Below are 22,995 nucleotides of genomic sequence, written 5' to 3'. Positions count from 1 at the left end.
GGATTATAAATCTTCAGTTAACTATGGTCGAACGCCGATGAACTGCTCACATTACTGTGCATCGAGTTCACACTTGCAAATTAAAGCTGTTATATCAAAACAGCATTTATTAATCTGATGGAGGGCTGGTTGTAAATGGGGTCCATCTAGTCAACATTAATCACATTTATATGAACATTTCAAACACTGTCTAAATGCTAAAGTGATTTTCTTGTTACTAATAGTGAATATAGGAATTCATGTAGCTGAGGCTGTGTGTGTTGTAAATCAACAATATCCTAATCCATCCGTGAATCTCAATTTACTGCAATTTTATAAAGTAAACACAAATGTTTCTCTGAGCCGTTTCTCCATCAATATTTACTGATTTACATATCACCCTAATGCTTCTATTGCTCTTACTGGAGGAATTCTCATGGTTTGATATGATTCATAAATATAGTTCTGATTTCCATACACTGCAACTATTTTTATTGCCTAGCTCCACCCTGCCTCAATCTATCTGCTGCTGAACCCCCTCATCCATGCTCTTGTTACCTCCAGACGCAACTATTCCAATGCTCTTCTGATTGGCCACCCATTTCCCATCCTCTATAAACTTTAGTTCATTCAAACCCCCTGTGCTTGCTGACCTATATTAGCTCCCAGTGTACAGATCCTTCGAGTTTGAAAACTTTCGTCCGAGTGTTCAAATTGCTTCATGTTTTCACCTCTCTCTATGCCTGTGTCAGGAAGATAAAATAATATTATTGGAATTTATTGTAAAATAGTGGTATCTGTGTCTATATACATGTGTGTATGTGTGTGTGTATGTGTGTATGTGTGTGTGTGTGTGTGTGTGTGAGAGAGAGACTTAATTGAATTAAAGGCAACTGGTCTGGAGGCTTTGATGTAACAAAAGATAAGATGGTTTGAAATGTTAAGTAGGTAAACAGGGGCAAGTTTAGAATGTAAGGTGTAAAAGGGCATTTGCAATTTTAAATAAACCAGACTAGATTGTTTTCAAAGGAGGGATGAAATGTGTCACCTAGCCAGGTGAAGTTCAGAAACAATGTGGTTATTTTTCCCAAAGGTTACCAAATTGGTACTATGATAAATTTTTATGATCAGGGAGGTAAAGTACAAAGGCAGTGAAACAATGGGAAATTGCATTCAAAGGGGAAAATATATATAAAGGAGAGAAGGCTGTGTGTAAAGGTGGGCATTTTAAGATCTAACAAGTGTGAAATGCCTTCAGCATCTAAGCCTCAAGCTGTTGTCTACAAAAACTGAAGTTAAGGAAACTCACTTTGAATTGGATTGTTCAGGGTATCATGGTTCTTTGCCTGGGTCTTTTAAAATCTATGTCTTTTAAAATCTATTTACTGTTGCCTTAACGGAGGCGTAACTGAGAGTCATATTAATTAGGAGATTTAGAAGTTATTATAGTAGTAATTCATAGACATATGTATGTGCTTAAAATAATTTCTCTTATTAATAAATGTTTAATCGAGTTTTGTAAAAACCTATAAGGCTTGGTGGTCTTATTACTACTGAATTCAAAGCCCACATCTCAAAGCATACAAATTGTAAAAATAGTTATGGCAATTGTCTCAAGTTTCCCTCTTTGAACAATTCAGGATTTACCATTGTCTGTGCCATAACAGCCTGTAATCTCCCCCAGTCCTACAAGCCTCCAAAATCTTTGTGTTCCTTTATTCATGGCACGTTGTGCACATTCTTTTCAACCCTTCCTTAGTGACTCTTTCTTTAGCCAGCTACGCCCTTAGCTCTGGAATTCCCTCCGTAAACCCACTCTACCTCTCTCCTGCTTTGCCCCCTCCTGCTTTAACGCCCTGCTTAAACCTACACCTTTTGACCAAATGTCTGAATATTTCCTTCTTTGGTTCTGCATCAATTTTTGCCTGAAGCACCTTGGGGCATATTACTACATTAAAGGTGTTATATAAATGAAAACTGTTTTTATGTAAGTATCAAAAGACTCATAGATCCTGAGGATCACTGGCACCAACAAGAGTTTGTTTTCACTCACAGGTGAAAGATATCCATTATTCCCCAACATCAGTGAGACAAACACAATACTCAGTCTATCATTATGAGATATCATTTTATTTACACTGAGCTTTGCAGCAGATTTGCTAAGCAGTAAATTGCTGCACAAGTTGTTCTGTCACAACTGGAAATGTAAAACATATTTCATACAATGCACTTGTTCTGGTTAGTATGCTGACTGTGTTTCTGAGGTTTAGAAAATATCACTGCAGTTTCTTAATTAAAAAGGATCCTCCCTTCTTGCCCAGAAAGCAACAATCAAAGCTGGGAGTTCAGAAACATGAGTATCGGCAATTCCCATGGGACAGCTGCTTCTACAAATGATTGTCAAAGGTCATTGCACCATAGAGGGATAGAAGTATTCTAGCCAGCCCTCCTCCTGACCTCACCCAATCTCCTTACACATATACATCAATCAGGCCCACTGGCTAATGAGAAAGAATGTGAAAGGGTGTGGGGCAAGAGCAAGGTGATGGGTCTAAGTGCATAGCTGTCTGACAGAGCTCCCAAAGCACGGTGGGCCGAGTGGCCCGTTGCTGTGCTGTCAAGGTCTATGATTGGAAGCAGAACCCTGGTTGATATCCCTTTCCTACACCTGGGTGTTATGGCCAATGCCATTGCCTGAGTGCAGCCGGACAAAGACCTGAGGTCAAACCTTCCTGTGCATTTTTATTGTGTCTTTGTTAGGCTGAAAAGCAGATAAAACCATTTTAATCAGGAGTATTCAGCAGGCACGGGGGTTGGGTGGGGGGTGGGGGTCAAAATGGAACAGATGCTTCGGGGAACAGACAGTGTGAATGGTAACACAGCGAGAGTAAATGGAGGATTAGGTTGTGAATGTGAAGTCACGAGTGGATTTCAAGGCTTTCTGTTGGCTCCCTCCCTGTTGCACATTGCCCTTTTAAACCATTTTCAAGTGTCTGTGATCGTTTTATTTTAGTCGAAAGGCTGAGAGAATTAACTGAGAGAATAGGGCCCCTAAAGCCTAACAGTCCCAGCTCGGGTTGGTCCAACAGGTCCCTCATCGATTTCGCACTATTTGGAGGGGAGGGATATTTCAAGAACAATCTAGAATATAATATATATCGTCGTCGATGTGTTATATCTTTGTAATAAATCACCTTTGGTTTGTGAAAATACTTTTTGCAACATTGACAAATTGATATTACATGCCAGTCCAATGACAAACTATTGCTGCGGGCTTAGATAGGTTCAGAGTAAGATATATTTTACCTCCAGATTTTCAATGCTGTTCTTTAAGGAGTGTATGGTGTGTTCTAGCTCCTGCACTGTCCTCTCGGATTCTTCAGTCCCATCTTCCAAGCTGCTTCTTCCAACGTCCCACGCATATTCCTCGGGGTTATTTTGGAAAGAGCCCAGCTCTTGCCCGCTCTCACACCGGCTGAGTTTGCCGGTCAGTTCTCTGATGGTTTCCTGGTCACTGAGTATCTGCTCCTCCTGTTGAATGACCATCTGGCGGAGATGGTCTGCTGTGCTCCTCAGCAGTAGGAGGTCTTCCCTGATCGATGGAGAAGGGCAATCTTGGGCTAAAGGCAGGCAGAGGAAGCGGCTGGTGGTGCCAATGTCCGAATCAGAGCCTAAGACGGGTCCTTGGCCAAGCTCGGAACCCACAGAGGCTTTGCCAGTCTCAGGCTCGAAGGCGGCGGCTTTGCTTGCTGCGGTTGGGCGAGCGCGGTCGCTGTCCGTTTCAGCACCGTGGACAGCTCCAGCGCCGCCTTCGGTGCCATACAAAGCTCCCTCTTCATTTCCAGCACCGGGGACAGCTCCCGGTGAACCCGGGGCGATGCTTGCAATGATGCATATAATTGCACCGAGAAAAGCAAGCATCCCTGCCCCGAGCAGGATGGTTAGATACTTCAGGGTGACGGAGTTTATGAAACACAACCAAAGAAGGAATCAATCACAAAAAAGCAAAAAAAAAGCCTCAGCTTGAGGGAAGCTCTGAGGCACAGATGAAACACTGAGAAATAAGAATTAGAATGGCAATCCCTGGGAATCAGATGTCAATCACAGCCCACGTAGACGTCAATGATTCCCAGAAGAGCGTCCCACATTCTTAAAAGGGAATGTTTAACATTTCTTAAAGGGGCAACGCTCCTTGAATTTTAATATTTGAAGAGAGCACAATACTGCTTGAGCAACTAGATTTGAAATGTAATTTTTAACAGTCACACTAATCTCTAAGAACATTAAAGGGGAAGCCATGAGAAATACATGAGAGAGAAAGGATTAAAAGGATTTACCGACTGGGTAAGATGAGGAGGCTCATGTGAAGTAAAAACCCTGATACAAGCCAGATGGGCCAAATGGCCTGTTTATGTGCTGTAAACTCTATGTAATTCTATTATGATAACCACTGTGTTTCTCTAGTTTACTGCCTAATTCCTAAGACTCCTTGAAGTGGAAGAGGCATTGGCTTTGTCTGTAGAACAATCATAACCACAATGGTTTAAAATTTGAATCTTCCAGAGGAAGCCTGAGTGGATTCATCCCCCCAACCCCCAACCCCACCATCCTAGGGAGGTTTATAATGAATTATGTTTTTCTAAAATGCAGGAAACACCCACAGATTCTGGTTTTGTTCATTGCTGCTTTAATGTTTATGACTCTGCCCAGCCTCTCATTGATAATTCAAATTGGAAGATAAAAAACGAGGCTTAAAAAATAAAACTCTCAGTAAATAACACAGGACAGCCTATTCCTAAAGTGCGGCTTCACTCAGTTCATTATTTGAGATGTGTAGAGTTGGGGTGGGAGGGGGATGCTGAGACTGGGGGAGGGGGTGATGGGGGAGGTCATGCCCCTGCATCATTTGCAGCCCCCAGCTTCCAGCCACTGGGGAAACCTGGGACCACCTCCCATGCCCATTGTCTCCATCACCAACTGAATGAAAAGTAACAATAAGAAGTGTAAATGGGCGGGGGGGAACGACGCTGATGGTTTCCTGGGAGGCTTCTGAGGATAGGAAGGATGTAGCTGGAGTGGGGGTGGGGGCGGAGGGAGAAACATTTGGAAGAGATTGTTCTTCGTTCTGTGACCTCCATGATTCCTCGAATCAGAATAACCAGATCTGTATATCAGCAACTTGGGATATCTGCAGTCACTCAAAGAAAAGCTGGGGCAATACAGATGGCCTCAGCGTCTGCTGGGATTGAAAGAGGGAAAAACGCATGTTTATGATCCAGTGCCTGTCAATGGAATATATATATATTATATATAGGTGGGTGTGGGTGTGATTGTGTGTGTGTGGGGTGTGTATGTGGGTGTAAGGTGTGTATGTGTGTGTGGGGTGTGTATGTGGTTGTGGGGTGTATATGTGTGTGTAGGTGTGATTGAGGGCATGAGGTGTGTATGTGTGTGTGGGGTGTGTATGTGGTTGTGGGGTGTGTATGTGGGTGCAGGGTGTGTATGTTTGTGTGGGGTGTGTATGTGGGTGTGAGGTGTGTATGCGTGTATGGGTGTGATTGTGTGTGTGGAGTGTGCATGTGGGTGTGAGGTGTGTATGTGTGTGTGGGGTGAGTATGTGGGTGTGGGGTGTGTATGTGTGTGTGGGGTGTGTATGTGGTTGTGGGGTGTGTATGTGGGTGCGGGGTGTGTATGTTTGTGTGGGGTGTGTATGTGGGTGCGAGGTGTGTATGTTTGTGTGGGGTTGTATGTGGGTGTGGGGTGTGTATGTGTGTGTAGGGTGTGTATGTGTGTGTGTGGGGTGTGTATGTGGATGTGGGGGGGTGTATGTGGGTGTGTGCATGCAAATGTAGATGAGCATGTATATATGCAAGTTTGCGTATGTGATCATGTGTGTGTGCGTGTGTGTGTGGTATGTATGTGTGTTTGTGTATGTAGGTGTGTGCGAGTGTGTGAGAGTATGCATTGCACAACTGCGTGCATGTTTCTGAGTGTGAGTGACTGTGGACCTATGTACATATGTGTCTATGTGTGTGTGTGTGTGTGTGTGTACTTGTCTGTGCCTATATCCAAGTGTGCATGTGGTGTGTTAGGGAATTTTTGGGTGAGGACATGAATAGACTTATTTGTGATGGCCTCCAGAGTTGAATATTCTGCTGGTGCTCAACATCCAGTCTCCTATCTGAAAAAATGGATAAGCAGCACCCTGTGGAATGAACTTGTGTTTAGGAGATGAGTGGATAAAGGGAGGGAGAAGATGTCTTTGTTAGAGGCCAGAAATTCTGTTCTTTAAGCTTCCCACCCATCAGCACCATCATATTTACAATAATCATTGTGGATAATTCAGCAGTCACAGGAATCTTTCTCAGGTTGCGGTGTCATGGGGGAGGGTTCAGATAACTCCTTTAAGATCACTCAGCATTTGACAATCTTTCAGTTGTACGTGAAATCACAGCCATGTAAATCCATTAAGTCTGATTGCATCTCTCAGTAAAAACCCTACTACATAACCAGTGATAGACAATGTTTCCTTCTGAGCAATAAAAGCACATCACTTGAGAAAACAAGTAAACAGGTCGATGCATTTTGCTGAACTGCATCAGTCAGATCCATGACGCGGATATATCAGAATGCCACAGTAGGTCCCCAGTTAATCACCTTTGTGGCATTTGCATCAGATCAGGACTCTTAAGGCATTTTTCAAAGTGTTCTCCCAGTGAACTGGCCAACATTCCTTCCTTAGCCCATTCTATTGAAACAGATTAATCGGAATTACATCTCATGGGATCTCACGATGCACAAATTAAGAACATAGGACATAAGAGCAAAGGAACACAGGAGCAGGAGTAGGATATTTGGCCCCTCTAGCCTGCTCCACCATTTAACTGGATTGTGGCTGATTTTCTACCTCAATGCCGCCTCCCTGCACTATCCTTGTATCGCTTGATGTCATTGATATCTAGAAATATATCGACCTATGCTTTGAATGAACTCCATGACTGAGCTTTCACAGCCCTCTGGGGTAGACAATCCCAAAGATTCACTACCCTGTGACTGAAGAAATTCCTCCTCACTTCAGACCTAAATGACGCCCTACCTCCCTCCCTTATTATGAGACTGTGTCCCTTGGTTCTAGACTCCCCAACCAGGAGAAACATCCTTCCTGTATCTATCCTGTTGAGCCCTGTAAGAATTTTGTATGCTTCAATGAGGTCACATCTCTTTCTTCCAAACTCTAGAGAATACAGGCCCAGTCTCCTCAATCTCTCCTCATAGGACAATCCTGCCATTCCAGGGATTAGCCTGGTGAACCTTCTTTGTATCCCCTCTATGGCAAGAATATAGGAAGGATGTGATTGCACTGGAGGGGGTGCAGAGGAGATTAACTAGAATGTTGCCTGGGATGAAACATTTAAGTTATGAAGAGAGGTTGGATAGACTTGGGTTGTTTTCGTTGGAGCAGAGAAGACTGAGGGATGACCTGATCGAGGTGCACAAGATTATGAGGGGCATGGACAGGGTGGATAAGGAGCAGCTGTTCCCCTTAGTTGAAGTGTCAGTCACAAGGGGGCATAAGTTCAAGGTGAGGGGCAGGAGGTTTAGGGGGGATGTGAGGAAAAACGTTTTTACCCAGAGGGTGGTGACGGTCTGGAATGCACTGCCTGGGAGGGTGGTGGAGGCGGGTTGCCTCGCATCCTTTAAAAAGTACCTGGATGAGCACTTGGCACGTCATAACATTCAAGGCTATGGGCCAAGTGCTGGTAAATGGGATTAGGTAGGTAGGTCAGGTGTTTCTCACGTGTCAGTGTAGACTCGATGGGCCGAAGGGCCTCTTCTGCACTGTGATTCTGTGAATATCCTTTCTTAGGTAAAGAGACCAAATCTGTACAGGTCTCACCAAGGCTCTATACTACTGCAGCAATACTTCCTTACTCCTGTACTCAAGCCCCCTTGCAATCAAGGCTAACATACCACTTGTCTTCCTAATTGCTTGTTGCACCTCCATGTTAGCTTTCAGTGACTTATGAACATGAACTGCCAGGGCCCTTTGGCACTTCCCAATCTCTCCCCATTTAAGAAAGACTCTGCATCTCTCTTTTTCCTCCCAAAGTGGATAGCTTCACATTTTTCCACATTATATTCCATCTGCCAAGTTTTTACCTACTCACTTAGTCTGTCTAAATCTTCTTGAAGCCTCTTTGCATCCTCCTCGCAATTTACATTCCCACCAAGTTTTGTGTCATCAGCAAACTTGGAAATATTACATTTGGTCCCTACATCCAAATCTTTGCTGTAGATTGTGAATAGCTGGGACCCAGGCACTGATCTTTGCAGTACACCACTAGTCATAGCCTACCAACCTGAGAATGATCCATTTATCCCTACTCTCTGTTTTCTGTCCATTAACCTATCCTCAATACATGCCAGTATATTTCCCCCAATCCCATGAACTCTAATTTTGTTTACTAATCTCCTGTGTGGGACCTTATCGAAAGCCTTCTGAAAATCCAAATACACCACATCCACTGGTTCCCCCTTATCTATTCTGCTTGTTACATCCTCAAAAAACTCCAACAGGTTTGTCAAACGTGATTTCCCTTTCATAAATCCATGTTGACTCTGCCCAATCTCACCATTATTTTCTAAATGACTAGTTATCACATCCTTTAGAATAGATTCTAGTATTTTCCCTGTTACTGCTGTCAGGCTAACAGGTTCCTGGCTTTCTCCCTCCCTCCTTTCTTAAATAGTGGGGCCACATTTGCAACCTTCCAATCTGCAGATACCATTCCAGAATCTATAGAATTTCAAAGATGATCATCAACGCCTCCATTATCTCTACAGCCACCTCTTTCAACATTCTGGGATGTAGATCATCAGGTCCAAGGGATTTATCAATTTACAGTCCCATTAATTTCTGCTACTTTTTTGTTGATATTAATTTCTTTCAGGTCCTCAATCTCACTAGTCCCTTGATCCCCAATATTTCAGGGAGGTTTTTCGTATCTTCCTCCATGAAGACAGACACAAAGTATTTGCCTAGTTTCTCTACCATTTCGTTATTCCCCATTATAAATTCTCCATTCTCTGCCTGTAATGGGCCCACAGTTGTCTTTACTAATCTTTTCCTTTTTACATACCTACAGAAGCTTTTACAGTCTGTTTTTATGTCCCTCGCTAGTTTAATTTCTATTCTATTTTATCTTACTTTATCAATTTCTTGGTTCTCTATTATTCAATTTTAAAATGCTCCCAATCCTCAGACTTACTACTTTTCTTGGCAACTTTATAAGCCTCTTTGTTTAATCTAATAAAATCTTTAACTTCTCTTGTTAGCCATGGTTGGATCACTTTTTCTACTAGCTTTTTGTACCTTAAAGGAATGTAAATTTCTTGAAAACCATATATTAACTCTTTAAATGCTGGCCATTGCCTTTCTACCATCATACTTTTTAATGTAATTCTTCAATCTACTTCAGCCAACTTGTCCCTTATAACTTTGCAGTTTCCTTTGTTTAGATTAAAGACTCTAGTTTCGGATTGAACTACATCACTTTCAAATTTCATGTAAACTTCTATCATATTATGGTCACCCTTCCCTAAAGGCTCCTTTACAACGAGATTATTCATTAGCCCTTTCTCATTGCACAATACTAGATTTAAAATAGCCTGTTCTCTAGTTGATTCCTCAACATATTGTTCTAGAAAACAATTGCGTTTACATTCCAGGAATTTGTCCTCCTCAGCATTAGTGCAAATGAGATTTACCCAGTCTAGATGCAGATTGAAGTCTGCCATGATTAAGGTACTGCCCTTGGTACATGCACATCTAATTTCTTGATTTGTACTGTTACCACTACTATTTGGTGGCCTATAAACAACTCCTACCAAAGATTGCTGCCCCTTGATGCTTCTTAGCTCCACCCAAATATTCTACATCTCGAGCCATTGCTTTTCCCTACACAACAACTGTGGCTTCACTGTGAAGGTAATTCATTGACTGTCACATTCTTCAGGACATCCTGAGACTCTCTGTAAATATAACAGCTCCCATTTGCTACAGGTATTTTGGTCACCTTTCCCAGGAGCTCAGCCAGGGTAACAGTGGCTTAACTAGGGTAGCAAGCAACCCCGTGCCATTTACAACCTACTACTTCTTTAGTTACGCCTGTTGGAGTGGAGTTGGAAATCTCCCTTCCCTGTTTAACCCTTCACTCCATGGTGAGCATCTCTCACTCTCTCCACCTAAGCAGCATGACTGTGTGAGAAAAGATGTGGGCCAGAATTTTACAGCACCATTGTGGTGGGGACAGGACCATTAAATGTGGCAAGCCATTCCAAACTCCATTGACTTTGGCTGGAATGTAAAATCCCATCGGCATAAAATTCTGCCCCTGGATTACTACTGGCCGTGACTGTGTCCCACACAGTTCTCTTTTTATTGGTTCGTGGGATGTGAGTTTCAGTGGCAAGGCCAGCATTTATTCCCCATCCCTAATTGCCCTTGAGAACACAATAGTGAGCTGCCTCTTCACCTAGACTTTGGTGTACAGGGCGCAATTTCAATATGTGCAGATGATATGAAATTTGGAAGCATTGTGAACTATGAGGAGGATAGTGTAGAACTTCAAAAGGACATAGACAAGCTGATGGAAGGGGCGGACAGGTTGAAGTTCAACACAGAGAAATGTGAGTTGATTCATTTTGGTAAGAAGAAGAGACCATATAAAATAAAGGGTACAATTCTAAAGGGGCTGTAGGAGCAGAGGGACCTGGATGTACATGTACATTAGTCATTGAAGGTGGCAGGACAGGTGGAGAGAGAACATGGTTAATAAAACATATAGTATCCTGGGCTTTATTAATAAGGGCATAGAGTACAAGAGCAAGGAGGTTACGTTGGACTTGTGTAAGGTACTAGTTCGGCCTCAGCCTGGAGTATTGTGTCCAGTTCTGGGCACCCGACTTTAGGAAGGATCTGAATACATTAGAGACGGTGCAGAAAAGATTCATGAGAATTGTTCCAGGGATGAGGAACTTCAGTTCTGAAGATAGATTGGAGAAGTTGGGATTGTTTTCCTTGGAGAAATGAAGGCTGAGAGAAGATTTGATAGAGATATTCAAAATCTTGAGTGGCCTGAACAGAGTAGAGAGGGAGAAACTGTTCCCACTCGTGAAAGGATTAAGAACAAAAGGGCACAGAATTAAAATAATTGGCAAAAGAAGCAAAAGCGACAGGAGGAACAACTTTTTCAGGCAGTGAGTAGTTAGGGTTTGGAATGTTCTGCCTGAGAGCGTGTTGGAGGCACATTCAACCAAGGCATTCAAAAGGGAATAAGATTGTTATCTGAAAAGGAAGAATTTTCAGGGTTATGGGAAGAATGGCACTAACTGAGTTGCTCGTTTGGAGAGCTGGTGCAGTCACAATGGGCCAAATGGCCTCCTTCTGTACTGTAACAATCCTGTGATTCTCTGATCTTGAACCACTGCAGTCTGTGTGATGTAAGTACACTCACAGTGCTGTCAGGAAGGGAGTTCCAGGATTGTGACTCAGTGAAGGAACAGTGAGATAGCTGCAAGTCAGGATGGTGTGGCTCTTGGGGGGGGAACTTGGAAGTGTTGTGTTCCTGTGCACCTGCTGCCCTTGTTCTTCTGAGTGGAAATATCCCATGCCTGCACTAAAATGGTAGCTATAGCAACGTGAGGTGGGGGTATCTCCACGATGATTATTTACCTGGCATATCACTCACCGTGAATAGGCCGATTACTACATCAGGATTGGAACAGAACTATAACTCTGTGTGATATAAACAGGAAATGCTGGAAAAACTCAGTAGGCCTGACAGCATCTGTGGAGAGAGAAACAGAGTTATGGCTCTTCTTCAGGATTTTAACTCTGTTTCTTTCTCCACAGATGCTGTCAAGCCTACTGAGTTTTTCCAGCATTTTCTCTTTTTATTTCAGATTTCCAGCATCCGCAGTATTTTGCTTTTATATTATTCTGTGTGGTCCCCCATGTATGAATCAGCTGTGATGTGGGCTGTGTGCTGTCATTTAACATCTCCTCAGACAATTGAAAATTATTCCCCATTGATGGGAACATTTTTTGAAACTAACAGAAAGGTCATCAACCTGAAATTTTAATGCTATTTTCCTTTGTACAGACCTCTCCAGATCTGCTCAGTATTTCCAGCATTTTCGGTTTTTACTGTAGCAAAAAGACTTATTTGCTTTCTCTTTTTTAACAATACATATTTTGGCACCAGTTGGAAAATGTAATATCCCAGTGGTGACAATGCTCCTTATAGATTTTCTTCTATTTGTTAAATAATTCTCCTTTCAATCTATTTATATGTGAGCTTCAATGTTGACCTGATTCGAGTTATGATATTTAGTGTGTCAGCCTTTCATTTGTAACTGAGACAAGTGGGGCCAGTAGAAGTAATTGATCAGCAATAGTCTCAGACTCAGATCTGTTTCTCCACCTGAGATCTATCCCAACACTAGTGCAGCCTTCCCTTCAAGTCAAAGCTCCCTGCATTAACGATGTGTCACACATGCCAGCAACATCTCAGCCACAATCTTTATGAGTTCATGAATCATCTGAACAATATTAGTTTAACTAATTAACTTTAACAATCAACAGCATTATGAAAGTTATTAACTAACCACATGTGTACAAAGTTTCAAAAGTAAATTGCATTTATACCTGAAAAGGAAAAGGATTGCAGGGCTGTGGGGAAAGGAGCAGGGGGAGTACCTAATTGGATGGTACTTCCAAAGAGCTGGCACAGGCACAATGGGCCGAATGACCTCCTTATCTGATGCAAGATTCTACGATTCCATACTTTCAAGCCTCACTCTAGAGACTTGAGCAAATAATCTAGGCTGACACTTCCAGTTCCAGGACTGAGGGAGTGCTGCATTGTCAGAGGGGCTGGCTTTCTGGTGAGACATTGAACCGAGACCCTGTCCGCCCTTTCAGGTGGATGCAAAAGATTCTATGTCCACCGTTTCAAAGAAGAGCAAGCGAGTTCTCCCCAGTGTCCTGGCCAATACTTATGTCTCAACCAACCTCACCAGATTAATTACTTCCTTGCTGTTTGAGGGAACTTGCTATGTGTAAATTGGCTGCTACATTTCCTAATTACAGAAAGACACGATTGAATCGGTTTCTGCCTTCCTTTTAGGCAGTGCAGCCTGCAGCAGTTCAGCAACACAACGTGCAGGAGTGCATGATTCTTAGGTAGCAAGGTATGATTGATTAATCTCATTAGTGCAATATGGAACATAAAATAGATTAAAATCTACAGTAATATGTGAGGACAGAGATACATGGAAGCCCATCCAGCCCTGTCAGGCAAACTATTAGCATAGTAGAGGGGAATTCACACTGCAACTGAAATCAGGAAACAGCAATGCACAAGCTCACAACTCATATATATTGAGGCTACAGTGTATATTGAGGAGGCTTCAGGGTTTGATTACAAGAGACAAGTAGGAGCTCACTAAAGAGAGGGTGTTGAGCTACTTACTTGTCTTGAAGTCCCTTATTTCAGATTTAAAACATGCATTTGCATTTCTGTAGCACCTTTCATGACCTCAGGACATCCCAAAGCACTTCATAAAGTACCTTTGGAAGTGTAGTAACTGTTATAATGTAGGAAACACAAAATCCATATTGTGCACAGAAATCTCCCACAAACAGCAATGAGATGATGACAAGATAAACTTTTTTTTAAGCATGAGTGTTTGAGGGATAAATTTTGGCCAGGACTCCGAGGTTAAGTCCCGTGCTCCCTCAAACAGCAAGGAAGTAAATAATCTAGTGAGGTTGGTTGAGGCATAAATATTGGCCAGGACACTGGGGAGAACTCTCTTGCTCTTCTTTGAAACAGTGCCATGAGATATTTCACAATTACCTGGGATCGCAGATGCGACCTTGGTTAAACATTGCCTCCGAAAGACATCGCCCCTGACTGTGCAGCACTACCTCAGTTCTACACTGGAGTGTCAGCCTAGATTATGTGCTCAAATCTCTAGAATGGAACTTGAATCCACAACCTTCTGGCTCAGAGAGCAGAGTGTTGCCCAATGAGGCATGGCTGACAGGCAAAACCATGTAACAAAGTACCTGTAGAAACCGTAGCTGTCTGACTGCTCTCCCACACAGCTCGCTCCATGTGTTTTAATCTGGCAGACTGCCAGTACTGACTGTCTTATTAATGAGACATCAGGTCGGCAGCCGGAGATTCAAGTCTACAAATGGGTGCTTCCTGACCCGGAGCAGAGCCAGTCACCTCTGCACGCCGCTCGTGTGTAAACAGATGGCAGCCATCAGACAGCACAGAACAGAGGTGGCTATCAGTACCTGTGCAAACTCCATTGCTCTCATTATTTTGTCTGACTGCAGTTGGGTGCAGGGCCATTTGATAGTGTGTGAAGTCTGCAGCTCAGAGAAAAAGCCGGATATGTCAGTGATTCCATGTCCCTTTCCCATCCATGTCAATATTAGACCGGACGTGAATGTATTCTACGCTCTGCCTCTCACTCAACCTACCTCATCTCACCCTATCAGCACATGCTTTCTCCCTCATGTGTTTATCTAGATTCCCATTAAATACACCTATGCTATTCACCTCAACCACTTCATGTAGTTGCAAGTTCTACATTCCATTCATTCTGAGCAAAGTTTCTCCTGAATTCTTTGTTGTGTTTATTAGTGACAATCTTACATTCTTGGCCCCTACAATCTTCCCACAAGTGGAAACATTTTCTCTACATCTACCCTATGGAGGCTTTTCATAACTTTGAAGACCTCTATCAGGTCACTCCTCCTTCGAGAAAAAAGAGCCCCAATCTTTCAGTCTTTCTTGACAGCTGTAACCTCTCAGTTCTGCCATCATTGTAATCTTTTTAGCACCTTCTCCAATGACTTGATATCCTTTTTGGAATATGGAGACCAGAACTGTTCTATTCTCTGAGTGTGGGGTCCTGTTCTGCCCTCCCCCTCCCAAACGATCTCCCAATACATCCTCCAAAAAAGGCCTGGGAGCACATCTCAACCACATAAAGGTAGCTGACTCATCGAAACCAGCCAGTGTTACCACACTAACAAGCACTAATAATATGTTGTCTGTCAAATTAAACTTTAACATTCACTCCCTCCACCACCAACACACAGTAGCAGCAGTGTGTACCATTTACAAGATGCACTGCAGGAACTCACCAAGGCTCCTTTGACAGCACCTTCCAAACCCATGATTGCTACCATCTAGAAGGACAAGGGCAGCAGACACATGGAAACACCACCACCTGGAAGTTCCCCTCCAAGCCACTTATCATTCTGACTTGGAAATATATCACCATTCCTTCACTGTCGCTGAGTCAAAATCCTGGAACTCTCTCCCTAACAGCACTGTGGGTGTACCTACACCACATGGACTGCAGCGGTTCAAGAAGGCAACTCACCACCACCTCCTCAAGGGCAATTAGGGATGGGCAATAAATATTGGCCTTGGCAGCACATGTTGGGGTATTGTTGGGTTGAGCAGGAGTTCTCAAATTCAGCAGAGGAATTCAACATGGAAGGAAAGAGGTTTAGAAAATTTCTGCATTTCCTTGCAAGAGATTAAGAAATGAACATTGTTAAAAATTTACTAAATGTGGATGTGTTTTATCTATTGCTGCTGGGTACTTAGTTTCCAAACAGAACAGAAAGGGGAAGCTCCATCAAATTGACATAATGTTGGTCTCCAAAAGAGGAAGTACCCTTCAGATATCAGTGGTTGTGTTCTGAAGCAGAAAAGTGTGACAGTCGTTCTGAATGTGAAACACATTATATCAGCATATTGATGCTTTTATCAACTCAGCTTGTGGCTTGGAATGTAGGAATCAATGGCAATGACTGACATTTATTGCCCATCTCCAGTCGCCCCTGAGAAGGTGGTGGTGAGGTGTCTTTTTGAACCACTGCAGTGTATGTGGAGAAAGTGTTCCCACCTTGTCGTTAGGATTTTGACCCAGAGACAGTGATAAATGTCTGAGTCTCACAATGCGGGTCTTGACAATCGCAGTGCAGCTCTGAGGGAGTGTCGCACTGCCGAAGGTGCTGTCCTCCAGATGAGATGTTAAATCAAAGGCCAATCTCCCCTCTCAGGTAGATAGAAGTCATCCCATGAGCATGATGGGAAGAAGAGCAGGGAGGTTCACCCTGGATTCTGGTCAACGACCCTTCCTCAAACACAGCACCAAAATTGTGGAACTGGTCTTTATACTTATGGGATCTTGCTGTGCATAAAATGACTGCCACAGAAGTCTCCATAAGGAGAGTAAATACGTTTGAAAAGATATTCATTCGTGGTGCTCTGGGATGTCCTAAAGATAACATTATATTAGTGCAAGCATTTTTGGTCTTACTCACCCTCGCTATATTAAACTTCTCCAAATCAAACACATCAGAATGAAAGCGTGTGTTTATGCGCATTACTTCCTCAATGAACAGCAAGGAGCGAGTAAAGCAGTCCATGGGGCCAGTACCAGTTAAGACATCCTCAGCATTGCAAAGCAGGAGTATTCAAACGTGAATTCAAACATAAACCAAAGCAAAGGTTAAAACTTCTACACTCCAATCAGTGTTGGAACTCTTCCTCCGACTCAGACCTGGTCTACACTCGGGAAAGTAGCAGAATATTGAGTTGAGTAGAGAATTGGCCTCAAGAATCCAGGAGAATTTGGAGTGATTGAGGACTCTGGTCAAGATGCTGCCTTGTCCTGGGAGAGAGCTGGTCGGAGTATTTCTGCTGATCTTGGTTTTCGGGGAGATGCGGCCAGTGAACTGCGTGGCTTTCAAAAACTGTGTGGGTGACTTGACAAAAGTCTCCTTCACCTGTACAGACAACGGCATCTCACACCTGAAGGACGCTGTTTCCGACCTTCCTGCCAACGTCAGGGTCCTTAATGTCTCCTTCAACATGATCAGAATTCTACCTCCGAGAGGACTGGAAAACCTAACACAACTGGAATGTCTGAGGCTGGACAATAACCACCTGGTCACCATCCATTCCTGGGCTTTCTGGAAACTCAGTAACCTCCAGCTGCTAAACTTGTCCTCTAACCAGTTGGAGACTCTCAGCCAAGGCATCTTCAAATCCCTGATCAACCTGACCAACTTAATCCTTAAACGCAACAAGCTGACGGCTGCCTCTGGAGAAAGTGTCTTTCCGTTAAAGAGGCTGTGTGTCCTGGATATTTCTTTCAACGATTTACACAATGTTTCCTCTTTCTTCGCAGCTCTGACCAATTGTTCTGGTCTCAGGACTCTAAATGCTCAGAGCACCAACATCAGCTCTTTACAAATCTCCTCGCAATTCCCCCCAAATTTGACTCATCTGCTTCTAGCTGGAAACCCCATCTCCAAACTTCAGGGACCCCCGGCTTTCTTCGCTAACATTGTTCACTTGGATCTGTCCGACAATAACCTGTCGAGGGCCGAGGACTTGACTTCACTGAACCTCGCCAGCCTTCGCTTCCTGAACATCCAAGGGAACCCCTTGAAGAAGGATGTGATTCTCAGCATTATTCAACATGTGAATGCCCCACTGAGAGACATTACCCTGTCGCACCTGGGGCTGGAGGCCAGGGCAATATTGAGGCGGCTGTGCGGGGTCATTCAGCAAAAGGGCATCCAGGGCTTACAGCTGATGGGCAATGGGCTTCACGTGGTAAGTAAAGCCTTCGATGACTGTCGTGATGTTGTGTCTTTGGATTTGTCCTTCAATCGGATCAAAAAGCCGGACATTTTTGGCTCTTCGGATGTCCCAAGCAACCTGCGAACGTTAAACCTCGACCATAATGTGATTCGAAATGTCTCCTTATGCGGTTTGGGGCAAAATGTAAAAGATAACAGAGCAACTCCATGCCTTCAGAAACTAGAGTATCTGTCCTTCAAATCCAACCACATCTCCGCCATTAGATCGCATGCATTCTACCATCTTAAAAACTTGGTTTATCTTTCCTTAGCTGTGAATGAAATTAATTTCATAAACACCACTGCCTTTGTAGGTCTATCCAATTTAAAGTTACTGTCTCTCACTAATAACGCCATAGGAGAGATTTTTCACAAAACCTTGACTCACCTCACAAATCTGCAGGTCTTAAAGCTCAGGAACAATAGGATTCCCATTGTCTACAGCATAACCTATTCCAGCCTCTCCAATCTGACCACGCTGGACTTGGGAGGGAACCACATCCAGAAGATTGAAATGGGAGGCTTTAAAGGGCTCAGGTCTTTGAAAAATCTTTATTTGGACAGAAACTGGTTGTCACAAATTAGTCCGGAAATGTTTGAGGATCTCAAATTGTTGAAAGTATTGGACCTTGCCAACAATAAGTTATCTTTCCAAGTCGCCCACTTAAAATTTCCCCCATTCATTAAACTTCACAATCTCCGAATGTTGAAGTTACAATCTCAGGAACTATTTGGCCTTAAAATGTTACCTCACAATCTGTTCGATGGGCTTTGGAAGCTAAAGAGACTTGATATCTCCAACAACAAGTTTATAACTCTCAATACTCTGCCCTTTCGCCAGCTCACTAGTCTAGAGCAGTTGCACATGAATGATATCTGTAATGGGTTCCAGACCATGCATAACTTGACTTTCGCCAACCTCGTCAACCTTCAACTTCTGTCCCTGAAGAATGTCGGGTTGGAATCCATCAGAAAGATCCTCTTTCAAAATCTGACCAGCCTCACCAGCCTGGAATTGCAGAGCAACATGATCCGTGTCATCAAAGAGAAGGACATCCCCCCATTGCACAACCTGAGCTTTCTGGACCTGAAACTTAACCCAATCTCTTGTGTTTGTGATAATCTGTGGTTTCAGCGATGGTCAGTTAGCTCTAGTGTCCAGGTGGCTTCCTTCTACCAGTATCGCTGTGAGGACCGTGAGGTTGATAAAACAAAGTTCTTTGCAAAGTTTGACAGTTCAGTCTGCAATGATGGCTTTGTGGTGTTTTGTGTGACTGCCCCAGTTACGTTTGTTTTCATGGTCGCAGTTGTGATCTACCAGAAAGGAAAGTGGAACTTCTATTATGGATACTATTTGCTTCGGGCTTGGATTCATGAAAAGAAACTCCAGAGGAATCGTACCAGAAGTTACAAATATGATGCTTTTGTATCCTACAACTCAAAGGATGAAGCTTGGGTATTCAACCAACTGATGCACAACCTGGAGAATGAGGGGCCTCCATATCATCACCTCTGCTTCCATCACAGGGATTTTGAAGTTGGTAAACCCATTGTGGAAAACATTGTTGATGCTATCTACAAGAGCAGGAAGACAATTTGTATCATCTCCAAGAATTACCTTCAGAGTGAATGGTGTTCCATGGAGATGCAGGTGGCCTTGTACAGACTCTTCGATGAACACAATGATGTCCTCATCTTGGTTTTCCTCAATGAGATCCCTGGCCATGTGCTCTCTTCTTACCATCACCTACGTAAGCTGGTGAGGAAGAAAACCTACATTAACTGGCCTGCTGATGAGACTGGGCAGAAGCTCTTTTGGACCAAGTTAAGAGATGCTCTCAAGAAAGCGACCCTAGCTTCTGAAGAAACGCTTCATCAACTTACCCAGCATATAATCTAATTCCATGAAATAACCCATGCGCTCTCAGGGAGGAACATGATTCCAACATTTCAGTTACTGTGGTGCTGGCCCAAAGGTTTAATCACTGACATTTCACTTCTAGGATCTGAATTTAGGAACAAGAGGAGGCCAATCAGCCCCTCGAACCCTCTCCTCCATTCAATTAAATCATACCTCAACTCCATTCATCTGCCTTTGCCCTAAGCCCTTCATACTTTTACCAACGAAACCTTACCAATCTTAACTACGGTCATTTCAATTGACACCAAGAATCTGCAATTATCTGGGGGACAGAGTTTCAGATTTGTGTGACAATGTGCTTCCTGTTTTACTCCAAATGGCCTAGTTCTGATGTAATTACCCTATGACATGTTTATGTGCCCAGTTCCAATTTAAACATGTATGTAGGAATTCAAAAGGGAAGAGACTGACATAAATGCATACGGAGACAGTTTTTAATATGTTATTGATATATAATTGTATATTCTTTGCTCAAAATGGTTGGAACTGAATTATTACAGATTTATTGCTCTTGATGTCTCAATATCATAAACTTTCCATTTTGTGACTGTTATGTCTTTTTGTTTTCTGCATATCACATGAACTTTCTGAATAAATACCTTGTAACCTTCTCATTTCTGTTTTTTTTAATGAAAGATATTTCTGTGATCCTGGTATTTTCCATTTTCAATACTTGTTTTTGGATGATAACAAAATATCATGTCACAGTTACATGGCTTTCACAGTCAAAATTACACCCAATTCCATGGTTGAGGTGGAAGCACAGCCAGTGTTAGATCACTGTGAGCTGATATTCTTCTATTGTTCTGTTTTGGCAGGCTTAATTTTTAAAATTCATTCTTGGGATGTGGGCATCACTGCTGCCACTGTGCATCAGTGGTGAAGGGAGTATCATTTTGGATACAGGAGGAAAGCAAGAGAAGGACCCAGTCCCACAAAGCTTGAGCGTGAATCTTAACAACCGAGATTTTCAGTGATTCCAGGAAGTAGCATTCACTCATAAATATTCTGAGTAATTAATCAAAGTTAAGTTCAAAGTTTTCTCATGGACTTAGTTCCCTCAACTCCCAAATGCACTGAGAGAAATTTGCTTAATTTAGATCTCCCCCAACAGAGATAAGCTGTCGAGGAAATTTAAAAACAGGTTGATAAAAGTTTTTTTATTGAGCAAGAGTGTTAAGGTTTTTAAAACCAAAGCAGATTGGTGGAGTTAATGTACAGTTCAGCCCTGATCTAATGGCACAACACTTGAGGAGCTGAATGGTTTCTGCGTGTTCCTATGTTGAAAGTGCAAACTGTAAGCTTGTTATTCAGGGTCCTGCTCCCACTCTGGAGTGTTGTTAGGTGGGAGAGGGAACAGTGGAAATGGGTCTGTAGCAGTATGGCTCTGATCTCTTACCTCCATCTGACCGTGCACCGTAACGATCCAGCTCCCAAGCCCAACACGACACTGCCACCACCTGGCTATCACAGTCAATGCAACCTCCAGCCCCAAATAAAACCAGCTCGTTATTCCAGGATGCATTTGACGCCAGGTGGTCATTTTATTCCTGGATCCAGGTTCATTTCACCCCAGCCCCAACATCAGTCTGGAGGGGGCCCCGTCACTTGTGTTAAAATTGCAGTAGAAGGCAAAAAAATCTTGCTCCAAACTAAATTAGAATTCAGAAGATAGTTTCCAAATTAGTCACCACAAAGCAGACAATAATCTGAGGCTGGCTGCACCTGATAAAAGTTTCAGACTATTGATGTATTTTTTTTGTGTTTTTTAAATAAGATTGTTTCAAGACTGTAACAATGTTCAATAGACCCCGGTGTTCAATCTCCATTAAACACAAAGATTTCAGGGTAAGGAGATTTGGGGAATTGTGGCTGGTGAGTAGAACGAGGTGGGTAATGTAGGGCTGAAACTCTTTCGAGTTATCAACAGTCACAGATTGCAACTCTTTCGAGTACAATCACAGTTCTTGGTTTCCGGGAGTGGGACATGAAACCACAACCCTCTGATTCAAAGGCGAGGGTGCTATGAACTGAGCCACAGCTGACACCTCAATGTAGGGCTGAAGGTGGAACCAAGAACAAAGAGGCACAATTGCTAGACTATCTGACAGTGAAATCAAGAAACACATTTTGCGAAGCGTAGCAGAAATCAAGGAATTCTCTCCCTCAAAATGCTCTGGATGTTGGGCATCAATTGGAGCTTTCAGGACTGAGGTGGTACATTTTTGAGACACCGTATCAAGGGATTAGAGAGCGAAAGCGGGAGAACAGACTTCAAGATCAGCCACGGTCTGACTGAATGGCCTCCTGTTAAATTCGAGAAGGTTTTCATCTTGCTGTGAATGGGCACTTTTCCGCAGCACCATTGGATGTTAATCTCAGAATATATTTATCCATTTAATCTCTAATTAACCAAGGTGTTTGACTCAGTGTCTGAATCCACTCTATGCAAGTAGACACAAGGTAGTAGCACAACCCTACTACAAATTTGACATTCCTAACAGCATTACTCTGGGATCTCCCTCTGCGATATTCCGCCTTTCCTTGTGTGAATCTTATCACAGTTTTGGCTATAGGTATTGTTATTTTAAATGTTTCCAATAATGACCCTTGATATCATCTAATCTTATTAAGCAATTGTTGGTGTCATCATCTTCCCATTTAACTGCCACCGATCTCCACCTCAATCTGTTCACACACTCCACATCGGCCAACTGGGTCCAGTCCATTCTATGGGTCCAGTCCATTCTATCAGTCATCCATTTTCTGTTGCTCCCCTCTACATTTTCCAATCTTCCTTCCAATAACTGTCAGTCTACTCTAATGTTGTGAACAAAGTATTCTATCTTTGATGTTATGCAGTCATTCCTTTTCTCTGGCCATTTCCATCACTTCCTCTTTTATGTTTCTGTCTGTGTAGGATATGGAGAACATCTTCCTTTACATCCATATTTCAAATGCATTAAGTTGATCAAGAGACTCTGCTGTTAAGCAGTTGATGGGTTATTTAACTCGTTGCTATCTCCCTTTGACATCTCTGCAAACCTCAGCAGCTAACAGAACACAAGGAATGAGGGGTGGGCCATTCGGCCCCTCGAGCCTGCTCCACAGATTCAATGAGATCATAGTCTGATCTTCCACTTCAATTCCACCTTCCTGATCCTTGACTGAGAGGTGTCAGCTGTGGCTCAGTTCATAGCACCCTCGCCTTTGAATCAGAGGGTTGTGGGTTCATGTCCCACTCCCGGAAACCAAGAACTGTGATTGTACTCGAAAGAGTTACAATCTGTGACTGTTGATAACTCGAAAGAGTTTCCTGATCCTTGACGCATGTGAATATCCAATC

The 22,995-nt window shown here is 43.0% G+C and overlaps 2 protein-coding genes across 2 annotated transcripts in view; one reads left to right on the top strand and one right to left on the bottom strand.

The window, feature by feature from the left end:
- Positions 1-22,995, bottom strand: part of LOC144674739 (uncharacterized) — a gene marked incomplete at its 5' end in the record, with an annotated part of 56,770 nt that overhangs the window by 20,010 nt on the left and 13,765 nt on the right. Inside the window, 4 exons of the mRNA XM_078535957.1 lie at positions 3,286-3,859; positions 17,677-17,807; positions 18,648-18,737; positions 19,347-19,475. Coding sequence (XP_078392083.1) covers positions 3,286-3,859; positions 17,677-17,807; positions 18,648-18,737; positions 19,347-19,475 — 924 coding nt within the window. The remainder of the gene's footprint in view (positions 1-3,285; positions 3,860-17,676; positions 17,808-18,647; positions 18,738-19,346; positions 19,476-22,995) is intronic.
- Positions 16,526-21,176, top strand: LOC144674740 (uncharacterized). The gene has a single exon (XM_078535958.1). It carries the CDS (start codon positions 16,740-16,742, stop codon positions 19,626-19,628), a length of 2,889 nt encoding a protein of 962 aa, XP_078392084.1. The 5' UTR covers positions 16,526-16,739; the 3' UTR covers positions 19,629-21,176.

This window comes from Cetorhinus maximus, unplaced genomic scaffold (assembly GCF_964194155.1).
Source record: "Cetorhinus maximus unplaced genomic scaffold, sCetMax3.hap1.1 HAP1_SCAFFOLD_778, whole genome shotgun sequence".
NCBI classification, from domain to species: domain Eukaryota; kingdom Metazoa; phylum Chordata; class Chondrichthyes; order Lamniformes; family Cetorhinidae; genus Cetorhinus; species Cetorhinus maximus.
This window is presented reverse-complemented; position numbering and strand designations above follow the sequence as displayed.

Excerpts from the sequence above, each read along its gene's own strand:
- LOC144674740 (XM_078535958.1), top strand. The coding sequence starts at position 16,740 with ATGCTGCCTTGTCCTGGGAGAGAGCTGGTCGGAGTATTTCTGCTGATC.